The sequence below is a fragment of the Acanthopagrus latus genome, chromosome 11, assembly GCF_904848185.1.
Source record: "Acanthopagrus latus isolate v.2019 chromosome 11, fAcaLat1.1, whole genome shotgun sequence".
Lineage (NCBI taxonomy): Eukaryota > Metazoa > Chordata > Actinopteri > Spariformes > Sparidae > Acanthopagrus > Acanthopagrus latus.
In genome coordinates, this window is record NC_051049.1 from 23,332,518 (window position 1) to 23,347,339 (window position 14,822).

The window sequence follows — 14,822 nt, forward strand, 5'->3', positions numbered from 1 at the left end:
TAGTTTTAATCTGCTACATTTGACTGGGAGAGAAAAGGATTGAATACATTTCAACACACCACTGAGGTTTGTATCTAGCTCTGAAAATGAAGCAAACAAGTTTTTTTCTTTCAACTGGAGTCTCTTCAGATTCTTCAAGCGGACCCTAAAAACACAAACCGATTAAGAAAGTAAAATATGTTGACTTTATTCAACTTTTTTGGCCGGCAGTGTTAAACATTTAAAATTTGATATACACATTTTGTAAGTTAGTCTGTGCAAACAGGCCAGTGTTGTAATGCGGGATAGCAAATGAAGATTTAGAATACTTCAGTGTTTTTGAAGTGCATGATCAGATTTTTTTTAGCCTGACACGTTCTAGAGTACTCCTTCACATCTGGTTTGTTAATGTGTTTTATCTAGTCACACTGTGCTGGAGACTAGAATTAGGGGAAAAAAACACAAAAGAAGGAAATATATTAAGAAACAACATGAAATGTTATAAAAGGTTACAAAATTGCACACAGCATATACAAATACTATTGGATCGGAGGGTTAATACAGTAAGTCTCTGCACTCTTCATGTTGTGTGGATTGCTACACAATATAGCTTGTGTGTTTTTCACGTTTTGAACTTAGCTGTTGCTTTACAAGTGTGTTAAAAAATACATAGCAAATCCCATTACATGTACATGTTATATTGTAAAGGGTCATTTAAAACAGATGAGATTCAACACATGATCCCTTTGACCAAAACTTCTGCCACAAATGGTCACTTTCACTGTGATGCATTTTCAAGATGAATACCACTCAGAAAACAAGCTAAGGCAGGCAAACAATCACATAACCACACAAAAACCATCTTATATTATTGCTCAGAGAAAAATAACTGTGCTCTAGTGTGAATAAATAAAGTGAAACACTGGCAGTTGTCCTTCAAAGCATGGGTCCCGTAGGCTCCTGTTGTTGAGGTGTTTCAGTTGTCAGTCGTTTTTGGCAGAGAAGTTTGAGAAAGTTACCTGGCTCAATCTTCATAGCCCATATTAATTAAGGCTTTTCAAATACTTCCCTTAATTCAATGTAAACCACAAAATGAAAAACGGTCAATATACTTCAGGTGTAGCCCAGCGAAAAGACTGTAAACTGTACTATAAAAACATTGTAGTCTGAGTTACTACTGCTCTATGACACTGCTGGCCTTGAAAGCATGTCAGGAGTGTTGGGGGCGCCGAGTTAGACCGAATGAGCATTATAAGCAAATCCCCAGATGTGAGGTAAGGTGCAATACAATCGTACACCAAATCACCCAAAATCTGGTGTGTTGCTATCAATAGCTGTCTTAATAATGCTGCAAAAATAATTCCCAAGATTCCTTAGTACCCCAAGATGTTCCTCTTCTCGAGATAAGTATATATTCATTAAAAAAAATACGTCATTAAATTAAGCAGAGCACCAAAAACCCAATGCTTCCTGACAGATTGTCCATCAAGCTCACACAGGTGACCAACACAAGGCCAACCAGTAATTATCAGTTTGGGGAAAAAAATTGCACTGCACAAAGTTTCCAGGGTGTATAAATCAATTACTGCAGTTTAGAAAAAAAGTTCCATAACCTTCAGTGTCACAACAGGCTCTGACATGAGGCGTTGGATATGAAGCAGTTTGATTCATTAAAAGAAGAAGTTCCCTGTCAGTAGTCTTTTAAAGAGCGCCGTCAAAGCAGCACAAAGTCCCCGGCAGTGGTGACCGTCCTCCGCGGGTCACGGATGAAAGGCCACTCTCTCTTCTCCGGGGTCAGGCTGGCCGACAGGTCGTAATCTCTGCCGTGACCTTGCACAAAAGTGAACGCGGGGTATTTCTCCTTCGCTGACGGCTGCAGCACCTGGAACAACAACAGACCAGTGTTTGAGAGGTTTCTCATGTTACGCCGTACTGTATATTTCATAACAGTTTGCTTTGAATTTCATCACTCAGCCTAACAAGGAGAATCATCTTGTGCTTTGTTCGTTCTCTCTTATGTTGCCACCAGAGAAATTACAGTTAATTAATTTTAATATAATTTCTACCGAGTCTTCTAAGAAGAAGCATTAGAGGTTTGAGGAGGGAAGAATGGTTTACAACATCCACCCAACATGTTGACTGGCTGGAGAAAGTAAGAGCTCCGTCTGATTTGTGGCTAAATGGTGCCACCTAGTGGTCCATTTGGTCAACGTATTTTACAGGACACAACAGAATTAATATGGAATCATGATAATAGAAATATAAAAAATTTTACTGTCGTCATATTGTTCCCCTACCTTAGACAGCTCTTGTGTGATTCTCTCATAGTCTTGAACACCTCTAGAGTAGAAGCCTATTGTGCAGCTTGGGTCCATCTTGCTGAAAGGCATCTTCTTTGGTGAGGGGCAATGATATGACTAGACAAAAAGAAACAAAATACATCAGAAAATATTCATCAAGCTGAAGGACCAGATAATGTACAACCACTGTGGAGCATACATACACCTCATGGCAGCGTCACCAGCAAATAAGATGTATTCTGCACCATTTGATGAATGAAATCCTATTTATCTGCTGTCACAGCATCCATAAATTTACAACTCTGGTGTGTTGTCACATTGTATACCACAGCATGCAAAAGCATAAAACAAAGTTGCTATACACTGCTGTGTGCTGATTTTTATATATGGGTCCTGAAATATTCAGGCTCACGGTACCTGATCCCGTATTTGCCGTATTTCTCTTAAGTGGCAGCTTCACACATCTGAGCAGCAAATAAATCAGCAGATAGGGACTCTGTAATTGGGCCGAGGGCTGCTTTAAGATTCATACCCTTAAGTACTAACAGAAACTATTAAATTCACATTACTGGGGCCCCAGTCAGCTCGCCTGTGTAATTTCACATTACCTGGAGAGGGAAATCGCTGGTGCTGACATCCACAAAAGACTGACAGTAATGAGGGTCCATGTAAATCAAGCTGTCATCTGCAAGGACAAAACAAAAGACAAGTTATTCAAAAACATCGGATTATTACAAAAACGCGCTTCTCTCCAATTTCTATGCAGAGTAGCTCAAAGTCACCCGTTCGGCCTACTGTTAGGCTTGTGCGCGTCAAATATGCCTCTCAGAAGGTTGTTGCTTTTTAATATCCACCAGGGTGGATTAAATTCTGCATAATCAGATGCGTTTGTACAAGCACATTCTTTACACCCACAAAAAAGAGGTTGTCATTTAATTTTTGTGCGGGGAAATTACTTTTACAAACACGCAATTATATTGGACCATTTGCATATGATAAATGCTGCGCTGAGCTGCGCCTTGGCAGGGAGAATGTATTGCTTGTCATTTAGACATCATCCACTACTGTATTTCAAATTGGTAAAATGTAAATGCGTAAATATTGACTGCCAAGATGTACAACTGAAGGTTCCTCCTGGCTCCTGAAGGTGATGAAGAGTGGCTCACTTTGGGGTCCGGATGAAATTTAATGCATGCCTCCTATGGAAATCAATTACTGCTCACAACTTGGGAGGTTTACTTGTGATAAATGGGTGAGGCTTTGATGGGTCAGAGAGAATAAAGTAAGCCCTGCTTCACTTGCCTCCATCTCCACTCCTCTCCGTTTTCCCTCACGCAAACAGGAATACATTAACTTACTTTGTCTCTTCACATAAGAAGGGTATATTATGCAAAATAATCATCTATTCACACCAGCCTCTCTCTGTGTGTCTTTCTCTGTTTTGCATTACGCCAACACTAACCTTGAAATCCTACAAAGTAGCAGGCCTGTTTGGGCTTCCCTCCGATGATGCCTATGCAGTACTCCAGACTCAGTATGCTCTAAATACAAAGAGAGGGACAGAGACATACTATCACTAGGACACCAAATACTTTGTTTATCTGTATTTCATTGTCAATAAAAACAGACATTTTTAACCCAATATTCCCCAAAGTGACCACCACCATTTACAAAATAATCATTTTTTACTTTTGTCACCACTGAGTGTACATCAGGGTTCATACAGCTTTTTAGTTAAATTCAAACACATCTGAAGCACTTCCAAGGTAACTTAACCAAACATTTTCAGACTTTCAATACCTTTAACATCACATTAAAAAAAAATAATAATAAAGTTTACAGAATAGAGAGGCGAAGTGTCATCCCTTCCATGTTACTCTCAACTACCGCTAGACAAGAATTACTGACTACTAGAAAGTTCTGACCTTCATACATCTCTGACCTTTGCAAAGTTAAAATAGTCCGGGTTTGTCTTCTCTCCTCCCAGCCTCACAGGGATGAGGATGATGACGGCTCGACTGGATGCTGGTTGGTCATCCTGCGGGGAGGGAGGGGCGTCTGAGCTCTCAGGAGAGGCCTGCCCTGCTGTTGGTGCCCTGTGGCTATCGATGACATCAGCACTGTACACTATGGAGGATCAATAACAGAAGGGTCAGATGGAGGTCTTTTGTCTGTCTCCATGTCGCTCTTGTCCATCTGTATGCCAGGTATCCATAAAGGCTCTCAGTCCTTTGATTTCGGAGAGTATCCTGTTTTTTCATGTCTTTGTGATTTTGTTTTTAACACTGACATACAAAGTTTTTCTTTCTCATCACTGTCTGCAAAACTGTCCGAATATATGCTTGTTTTTTTTTTAGAAAGAGCCAAAAAAGAATTTGTTACAAGTGTCATAGATGTCACTTGTGAATTATTATACAGTCAGTCTTTTAAAATGAACAGAAAACACCTCTTTCTTTCTTCTCTCCAATCACGAGCATCCTCAAATGTTATTTTTGGCAAATATGCTTCTTTATTTTGTTTGACCTTTGGGGGTTTTTGATCTAATCTATCCCTCAGAAACTGTTCAAACTAGTTTATTTCCTTCTGTTTTTCCTCTGTCTTAATACAATTTAATTACCATGCCAAAGATGTTTTTTTCTGTTTGGGCTGCAACTTAAACTTATCCTACATATAGGTTAATTTGTCTGTTACTGTGAGTCTGGTGTGTCAGAAAAAGAGAATAATAGGAATTTTGCACATCAAAACTTACTGGTTACCAAAACTGTTGATGATTAATTCTTTTGCTTTTACGTTAAATTCACTACCATTTCCAAACTTCGTATACACCAATACACTCGCTCTCACTCCACCGATCTTCTGCTCTGGCTATTGGGAGGACACACATGAATCACAACCCAACATATTGGGGTTAAGAAGAGGTTGGAGTGGGACGTTATAGATTTTGTAGTGGATGTATTTGTTGTGGAATAGATACAGCGAGACTCCTGTCACCCTTCTAAGCACCTCCATAGTCTCCAAGCAGCAGAGAGATGGTGGAAAAAGAAGGGTCAGTATGGGCGTCGTGCCCAGTATCCTGTTTTCTCAACAGCAGGATCATCTTTCATACCTGTGCAATCCTGGGAGACGTAAGCAGTTATACCCGCCAGGCCAGGGTCCATCGCTTCCTCGACAGCTTTTCTACAAGACGGAGGGGGGAGAGAGGGGGAGAGAGGGGGAAAAAAGAGACAAAGAGAGAGAGACAGAGAGAGAGAGAGAGAGAGAGAGAGAGAGAGAGAGAGAGAGAGAGACAGAGAGAGAGACAGAGAGAGAGAGAGAGAGAGAGAGAGGTTTTGGAAGTTTACATGAAGAACTAATGCCAAGTAAACAAATGGGCTCTGTACTGTATAATATGAATGTAAATGCTTGCTTAATTCATTTCACTTCATGTAAAATTAAATAAATCTTTTTAATTAACCTCATCTGTGGATTAGATTTGAAGCAGTTCTAAATAAATATTGTTTTATCCTTAAGTGCAAAAAATCATTATCTGTTCAAAGCTTAAAGTGGGATTCATCTGACAAGTTTGATTTAAGAGTAACTACAATCAGACTTACTTGAGGATATGTGCCACCACAGCAGGCCCATACCAGTCCCCTGCCTGCTTCCCCATCGTCAGGCCCAAGCGGACCAGCCTGTGGAGGCCTAACTGAGCTGAAGGGCTGTCCCCAAACCAGGACACCAGAGTGCGATGGTACATCTCTTTCAAATGTGCATCTGCCTCCTCTGCAGATCCCGGGGCCTGGGCTTGGTGCATGGGTAGTAAACTGTGATCAGAGGTCCCGGGGGAGCTTTGCAGAGATGCCTCTAGAGAGGCCACCAGACGCTTGGCTGCAGTGGTAGTCCAGGTGTGTGTGTCTAAAGGCTGGAGCGCCAGCGCCTCCGGCCAGGTCCAGTCTGTGGAGGAACAAATCGTGTATAAAACATCACCTACTATCGACGTTAGGGATTAAAATAAAGTGAAGTTTTAAAGTCGCAAATGGAGAAAATTGTTTTTATCTTCAACAAGTTCATTTTGTAAGCAAGGTCAACACCTATATTTCAGTAAATACAAATGTTGATGTGATTATTTGATATGTTTCTTGAGTTCATACAAGTTTGAGATGAATACATAACATGAATCACCATTTCAGAGGTTATTAAAAGTGGCTGCCAATTTCTCAAAAACACTTTTTACCAAAGAGCCAAACAAATCAAAACCTAATATCAGTTTTGGAAAATAATAAAAGGCCCAAATTTGACTGGGTATCTATGATGGGTATCTGAACCTATCTCTTTCAACACACTGAAGTTCCTTTTAGAGCATCACCACTGAGAACCAGAAGTCTTTCAGAACTTGCGAAATTAAAGGTTTTGCCTTAAACAGACAGAACACTGTCCGCTTCAGTAACAGAATAGGTGTCATTCTGTTCAATTATAAGTTTGAGTGTCCCAGTATTTCACTTTAACGGTGCCTTAGCCTTACAAACAGGGTGGGAGCTGAAGGCGGAGAGAAAGGGAGTGGCCCAGGCTATAAAATGGGCCAGAGTAGAGTCTAAGACATTAACAAAATGACCTTGGTCCAAAAGTGAATCAAAGAGAAATTGATCAATAAAATATATGTAAGTGGCCATTAGTCACTTTATAGAGAAATATTTCATTAGTGACATATTTTAGATTTGACAGAAGAACAAGTTTTAAATATTGTTTTCTAAATGACTGCATTAAACCGGCAGTCATCTCATTATGTGGAGCCATAAAGTCTAGGACACTTCAGAGACAATAGATCGGACAAAGACATGAGGAATTCGCTCATTTTAAATGCCTTGCATCAACTCAATTAAACTTTCACTTTTAGGTCGACAATGAGGAAACTCTCAAAACTGGCTACAAGTCTGCCTTTCTGCTTAGGAAAAAAAGATCCTACAGTGAAAGGAAATAAAGAAGCCCGTAACACAATATACAGTTGCAGTGCACTCCAAAATTACCTACAGTATCTGACCTCATCAAAAATGATCTGCAGTATAAGTTACAGTCGCAATTTCTTTATAGCTAGGACATATCACATGCTTCCTGTTTCCCACATCTTCAGCTACTTGAGTGTAGGGGGTACTGAAATTGTCTCATTACGATCACTTTATTTAAATCAATGCTAAAGTCATACACAGAAGATCCAAAAGACTAACACCTGGAAGCTGCAGGGTGTAGTGGATTATGAGGAAAGAATAAAAATGTTACTAAAAAGAAATGTACTCTTTCCTATCACCTTGATCATGTCATCGTCCCACAGATTTTTGTTGTGGGGGATCCCCATCCAAATATCGGGGAACCACTACTATTAGCATCATTCCACTCACCTCTACCCAAAAAGTGCAGAGTAAGCGCCTGTGCAAGCATCATCTGCCCGGCTCTCAGCATGCAGCCCCATCCGCAGTCGGAGGTTAGGGTGGAGCCGGGCAGGGGAGGGAACTCCTCCCTGTAGGTGAGCCACACTCGGGATGCAAAGTCCTTGCGGAAAGCCTCCACATTCCCCATGACGAAGTCCTCATCAAAAGGCTCGTAGCAGGCCTCTGTCGGACTGTCGTCATCTGAGGCAAACAAAAGATGTGTGATCCACTCAGGATTTAGTTTTAGCTTTTCATCTTGTGTCCTGTGGTGATGATAAACCTACTCGCTCAATTGTATTGTTAAGATATAGATTCCTGTTTTGACCCTACAAGGGTATGTCTCATGACGAATCAAATAAGTCTGTAAACAACAATTTTAATTTCTGGGAATGTTTTCAAATATGATGACACAAATATTTTCAAACTATTTTAGCATCTAAATATGTGCTCAGAGCATGCAAAATGCTTATCTGACCATAACTACTGAGACAATGAGCTCCTGGTTAATGGTACTGGGGCGAACCCTGCTTTGTCATCATCTTTTGTATGCATGTGAATGTCATTACAGGAAGCACAGTCTGTGTCTACTTGAATTGCAAATGTATGATTTTATGCATTTGTGTGTATACCATACCTTCGGCTTTAAAATGGTAACATTTTCCGAGGAGAAGCACTGGGGAATTTCTACTGAAGGAGGTCTTTGATTTCAGAGCCCAGCCTAAGAAATACAGTAATAAAGACTGTCATGGTTTGGTTGATGATGGAGAAAAAACAAGCAAACTCTTGAGACGTTCTATTTACTCAGTTGACTGGCACCTACTCGACAACACCCATCAGTCAAATTCTGGGTCGCTGCCAAGATTCCTGCCTCCTATAATATAAAGCTGTGAGCAAAGATTATTTTCATGATCGATTAATGATGCAGATTATTTTCACAAATTCATTGGATTAATCCAAGCAACAGTCAAAAGACAGAAGACTCTTAATTTTTTAAATAAATGAGAAGTGGAACCAGCAAATGTTTCACACTTCTGCTTGAAAAATGACTGAAACGATTAATCAGATATCAAAAGTAAAAGTTTTTTTTCTGTTGACCAATGGATTCATCAACTAATCATTGCAGCTCTACTGTAGTATTATGTTTCTGTTTATGTCCTGTGACATAAAAGGCAGGGGATATCCACTGTCTTTGGAAGTACACAGACACAGCAGAAACTTTAGTCTTCTTGAACTGAAAGAGTACAATGTTGCACACAAGCCAGTGTGGACAGTATGACAAACAACTATTTTAAGGGCTGACTCAACAGCAGTAGGTCCTTGTCTCACTGAATTCTGATGCTTGTTTTTATTAGTGCAGCCTCTACTGTCAGCAATACATGTTGATCTCTCTACAGTCCACTTGGACAAATTGTACTATTCATATATAGTCAAGATAACAGAATCATGGAGTGCATCGACGGGTCGAATCAGGACTGTGGTGATGCGTGAAGGCATTATAAACATAGAGGACAGAGAGGACTGAGCTTGGGTGGCTGCTGTGTATTTATGTGTGTGTGTGTGTGTGTGTGTGTGTGTGTGTGCGCGCGCGCGCGCGTACTGGCCTCAAGCAAATGACTTACTGTACTTCACGTTGTGCCACGCTGACAAGAACTTTGTCTTCAATTTTTCCACCTCGTCGCTCCCTTTATTCTCCATTTGGACCAGGAAGGGATGGGACCCATTCCCATACAGCCTGTAAACTCTGGTGCACGGAGTAAACACACGCACAGTAAGCAGAATCAGTGCAGCATGCAGAATTACATGGAATAACTGACTGAACTAAGTATGTCGTTACCTCACAGGTCTTCGACTCAGGTGTTTTTCATGTCACGGTCCTTTTGCAGCTCCGTTAAAAATACGTTAAACGTCACACTGTGTTAGGCAGATAATTCAACGCAAAGTATTTTCACCCATGGCTCTCTGTTAACGCTGCCTTGCGATCGCCAATGTTTACATGGAGGAAGTAGGAGAGTCGAGTCACGTGATCTCGCGTTGTTTCCGCCGGTACTAACGCGAGGAGGGGGGCACGCCTCCCGGTGCTCGATTTAGTTATCAAAGTAATCGGAGCGGGCGGCGTTAAAGCCGTTTCCCTACCACTCACTCTGTTTTGAATAAAAACTCCGCTTGTTTGAGTTCTTCCTTGCGTCAAAACGAGCGCTGTTTGTTGACTAAAGGCAGGGCGACGAAAAATGCCACAGCTATGCCATTCATCACATAACTTCTAATTATTTCTCCCACCGCATTGCTTCCATTACAGTGGTATGCTTATGGTTATCTAAAAATACGTTTGCATATCTATCTTAGACGTGCACATCATTTTAAGGCTACGTCACACACCATAAATCAAGTATCAATTAAAGTGTCTGAAACTGCCAAAAGACGAGAATTTCTGTACCCATAAAATAACAATCAATCATTGTGTCTATCACAAGCATTTAAAATCAACACATTGTAAGAACTGAGAGTCAGGATCAAATCAAACAAACAAACATTATTCAAATAAGATTCAAATTCAATTCGAAATTCAATAACTACATGTTAATGCCCTTGGTGTAATTATGCAAAAAATAATAAAATAACAGGGTTATTTAAAACAGTCACACCTAAAATCAATTAAATCGCCAACCAAATGTTTGAATTGCCCCATTCATACTGATGTGTCATGTTTCCGTCAACTCTGTAAATTATGCCAGATAAATGAGGCAAAAGATCTGAGGGCTGTCTTTCCAAGATGACTTTTAGTGCAGGAACATAAAGTGTAAGGCAAATGTTAAGGTTAAAAAAAGAGGTGGGGCAGATTTTAAGGGAAAATAATGGTCAATAAGAAAGAAAAACATATTCCTCCTGCTCTATATTTGCACATTTGGATACATTTGATTTAATTTAATGGGGTTAATATTGGGTAAATATAACTGTCCAGCTGTTGGTGTGTCCTGGCTTTATTCCACAGAGTACATTTGCGCAGGGGCTTTCTATAGGGTGTGTTCCGTTGCACACCAATACTATCATTACGGTAATGATCCCATTCTCCCGTTTTCCCTGTGGCCGTAGTGAGTGAGTGGAAAGCGGAGTCTGCCTGCAGCCTGCCTGCCTGGGAATTTCGTTAAAGCACATCAGCGGCCACTGCCATGGCTGAACGCCGCGCCTTCGCCCAGAAAATCAGCAGGTAAAGACTTTAGACCCCGACACGAGCTTGTAAAAGACACACCGAGCACCCCGTCGCTTGTATATAGGTCTCCCTCAGACCACTGCTGAGGGAACCCTGTGAAGGAGGCCCAGGCAACCGAACAGCCTGGCTGCTCCGAGCTAGCCGCTTGTTAGCCATATCGGCAGAGATGCTCAGACCCACCCAGACAGAAAGCGACACAGCGAGCTACTGCTGTCTTTTTCACCCGTGAATGCAAACAAAAGAGCGAGATATGTTATGGTCGTTATTAATGTTTTCTGGCAAAACAAGAGTCAGGCGCTCAGTTATTATCCGCACCGAAAGGGACGAAGCGTTCAGTGGAAACCGTTAATTTTGGACAGTTAGCTAGCCATATTGCTTACAGTAGCTAGCTAACGATGAGCTGCTAGGCAGTACTGGCAGGAGATGTGACTGAACTTTGTAGAGTTATTTTTTTAAGCAAGAGCCCATTGACAGGAAAGAGAACATATTTGTAATTCAGGAAGACTGGGAACAACAGTCTCCCTCAACAGCTTTCAAATACTGATATTATAATCTCTTCTCCGCCCCTCAGACGGATCAAAGTAATCTCTTTAACAAAGGGCTTTGTGCTAGCTGTCAAACACCATCATCCCAGGTGATACATAGATCCATAGATAGATAGATGAGCTGTTATCAACACAGACATTTTTTGATTACAGCCATTGTTGCAGAGAATTATTCACAGCAAAGTTATTTTAATAATTTAACCCGAAACAATAAAAAATAACTTGCTTGTTGGTTCAGTTTTTGTCTAAACCACTGTCAGACTTATTTGCCAGATGAAAGAAAATTTTACACCCCTCTGGAGAGATTATCAAGATGTTACGAGATTTTTTTTTTTTTTTTTGGGAACAGGGGGAGTGTCTGCTGTCACTTTGGCTTTCATTTTCTTAAATGTCTAAAACTACATAGAAAGCCATGCACAGGTCCTTAAATGCTTTTTCTCTTCAATTGTGTTGTTGTTAATCTAGTTGCGCTCAGCTCAGTAAATGATTCCTCAAAACTATAGGTTCCAAAGTTTTTTAGTGCTGTAATCCTGCAGTGAAACCTCCTTGAAAAAGGTAAAATAATTGTTGACTGTTTCTCAGATGGTAGACACTTTTGACCTTGCTCATGTTATTCATTTAGCAGTGGAAAATCACATCTTTTGTACCTGATAAAGCATGCTGACTTTTAGCTTAGTTGATGCAGACGTAGTCATTAAAATTGCCAGTGGCTTTGCCCTGTAGACTACATCACATGCCTCAAGTGAATGGCTTGCTTAGTTAGATCTTCATTTGCCACCAGTGTATATTTTGTTCCTTGGAATCGCTGTTGTTGCGATCTCGAAGAGAAAGCCACAAAGGCTGTTTGTTTAATCAAGTTCTTCCTCTGTGCAGTGACCAGTGCTAAGTAAAGGTCTGGTAAGAGGCATTGGGGACGACTGTGGAATGTGTTTGTCGGTTCAGTGCTTGTGCCTTTCTCCAGTGGTGACAACACTGCACTGCAGAGGCCACTGGAGCTCTTCCATTGTACATTATCATGTTATCTTAAGCTGGCAAGTTGGACCAAAATGTTGGTTAAAATGATAAGCTTAAACCTCTGTTTTGCTACTTTGCCTCAGGCTTTTTTTCTGGATCATTTCTGTTTGTATACAGTTTTTTTTTTTATGATGAAACAGTAATGACCTCAGCATGACAGTCAGTGGCTGTTAGGAAACCTGACTTGCTGTAGATGTTTGTGGTTTTGCAAAGTTGTTGACTGAATCACAGCTAATCTGTGGTCATCATTACTGTAATCATGACCAAGATTAACTTTGAAACTAGTTATTGTGGTTTTGCTGTCAGAACTGAGAACACAGATAGACGGGGAAAAGGGACATGTTGTTGCTTTTAAGAAGAGGGTAATGCAACAGCATAGTTAATCATAATTGTTGGGTCATTATAGCTGGTGTTTTACTTGTGTAACTTAACCTTGAGTCTTCGGTGTCTAGCCTCTAGCCTTGGTTCTAATTTGTTATTTGTTTGTGTCACTTTGGACTACTTGCTGCGTTGTTGTTTTGTTCAAGGCGAAGGTCTCTGAGTGGTTTTGATGGTTACTGTGATTTAAAGGACCTGTGTATCAATTGAACACCAAGAGCCTTGTGCTGACCGCTGGGGTCCAGAGGTTTTTATTTCTTTCCTCTCCGTCTGTGTGTAATATATGATCCTCTCTGAGGTGACACAATGAGACTATGGCCAGAGACGCAAAGAGAAGGTCATTAAAAAGATAAGAAGTGTAATATCTAAAGTTGATTAGCCTCATCTTTGACAGCAGTATAAAGGGCTTTGTCTGTTTATTAGAATTTTTGTCTTGTCCTACAATGCTGTTGATACAGTGTAGTTTTGATTTTATGATGTGCCACTAGTTCAGGCCTAAGGATTGTGGAAGAGTTGGATACATGCTCCCCTAAGGATAAATTAAGGTTTTGAATAAAACAAAAAGACAGTTTCATATGATATTGGACTATAATTATTACCGTATTTGGATAGCAAAAAAAGCTAGACAAAGCTTTTCAAAGTAAGACAAGATGATTGAAAAACAACATCCAAAACACTTATTATGTTAAAGCATTGTACTGTGATACTACACCCTGTGATTCTCAGCTGTAAATAAAACTAAGCCAGTTATGTCTAGTATGTGGGTCATTACACATACATGTATTTACTCACTCTCTTTTCTCCACCTGTGTCTCCTCCACCTGCAGGACTGTGGCAGCAGAGGTCAGGAAACAGATAGCTGGCCAGTATGGGGGCTCCCCACAGCTCTTCAAAAACCTCAACGTTGGGACCACAACCACCAACACAGTGAGTAGTCCTAAAGACTGTTGAGTTTGAAATATCATTGACATCCTGTCTTGGATCATTATTTTGGTGTGACAGCTGCTGCTGGTGCAATGTTTGAAAACAGCAGGCATCCAGACTAAATTAGAGTGTCGGTGTCTGTGCCCTCAACATTTGAGACAGTGTTTATCTTTCACATTTGGATGAATACAGTTTGGTGCATAGCCATGTAATATATTGCTGATAAACTTTCTGCACACTGTAGTGTATTTCGTATAAGGAAATCACATGCCGGGTTGTTGAAAAACAACTTGTTATACTCTGTGTTATATATTTTCTAGGTCTTGTGATCCTTATTGTTGCATAATGGTAGATAGTTGATTATTGAGTCTTAATCCCCAGGTCGTAAAGTACAGATGGTTTCAGTTGGTGGCAGGCCCAACCCTCCAAAGCCAAATGTTGGTATTTCATGACTTCGGAATGAGACTCAACGACCAACTTCTCCTAAATAACTTATAACACCCTTTTTTATTACCTCTTAACTGCTGAAGCTTAATATGTAACTGTAGAGGTTTTCTTTTAAAGTTTATTTTGCAGATTGACAAGGCTAAAGATGTAGTTGAAATGTTAGACAATGTACTACCATGCAAGTATAATTTTTTAACAATAGTGATACCTGCTGACATCAGTTTGAATGTACCACATTATTGCAACCTGAGACATCTTTTCTCTCTTTTGAGTTTGTGGTTATTTGAATGGTCAGCTCATCATGTCCAGCCACTGCTGCAATGTTTGTAATGTTAACAAGTATGTATGAGGCCACACAGTATGTTTATTAAAGGCCAAGTGCCAATTGACCATCAGCAGCCCTGAGCCAGAACACCAGCACATACTCCCCACCTCCTCTTTAATTAGGCTACAGTTGACTCTTAATTAAACTGTGAAAGGTATTTGTGTTCAGATTCCTCAAGAGGGAGGAGAGAGAGAGAAACAAATAAACACACACACACACACACACACACACACACACACACACACACACACACACACACACACACACACACACAAAATTAAACTGAACCTGCTGAAATGA

General features: G+C 40.4%; 2 protein-coding genes across 18 annotated transcripts in view; one reads left to right on the forward strand and one right to left on the reverse strand.

Moving 5' to 3' along the window:
* Positions 1 to 162: 162 nt before the first annotated feature.
* Positions 163 to 9,778, reverse strand: atg4c (autophagy related 4C, cysteine peptidase). The gene is made up of 11 exons (XM_037115780.1): positions 9,516 to 9,778; positions 9,301 to 9,422; positions 8,316 to 8,399; positions 7,652 to 7,882; positions 5,873 to 6,212; positions 5,386 to 5,456; positions 4,222 to 4,406; positions 3,742 to 3,820; positions 2,888 to 2,964; positions 2,277 to 2,396; positions 163 to 1,861 (listed from the first exon to the last, which is right to left on the reverse strand). Exons 2-11 carry the CDS (start codon positions 9,374 to 9,376, stop codon positions 1,694 to 1,696), a joined length of 1,431 nt encoding a protein of 476 aa, XP_036971675.1. The 5' UTR covers positions 9,377 to 9,422; positions 9,516 to 9,778; the 3' UTR covers positions 163 to 1,693.
* Positions 9,779 to 10,691: 913 nt separating this feature from the next.
* The window catches only part of dock7 (dedicator of cytokinesis 7), a 49,003-nt gene continuing 44,872 nt past the window's right edge, over positions 10,692 to 14,822 (forward strand). For 6 of the 17 annotated variants that reach the window (XM_037113505.1, XM_037113509.1, XM_037113511.1 and 3 more), the window contains exons 1-2: positions 10,721 to 10,886; positions 13,654 to 13,753. In XM_037113505.1, coding sequence (XP_036969400.1) covers positions 10,849 to 10,886; positions 13,654 to 13,753 — 138 coding nt within the window. In that variant the 5' untranslated portion in view covers positions 10,721 to 10,848. Of the gene's footprint in view, positions 10,887 to 13,653; positions 13,754 to 14,822 lie in introns of all 17 variants that reach the window. The other 11 variants (XM_037113497.1, XM_037113501.1, XM_037113504.1 and 8 more) reach the window with 5 other exon arrangements.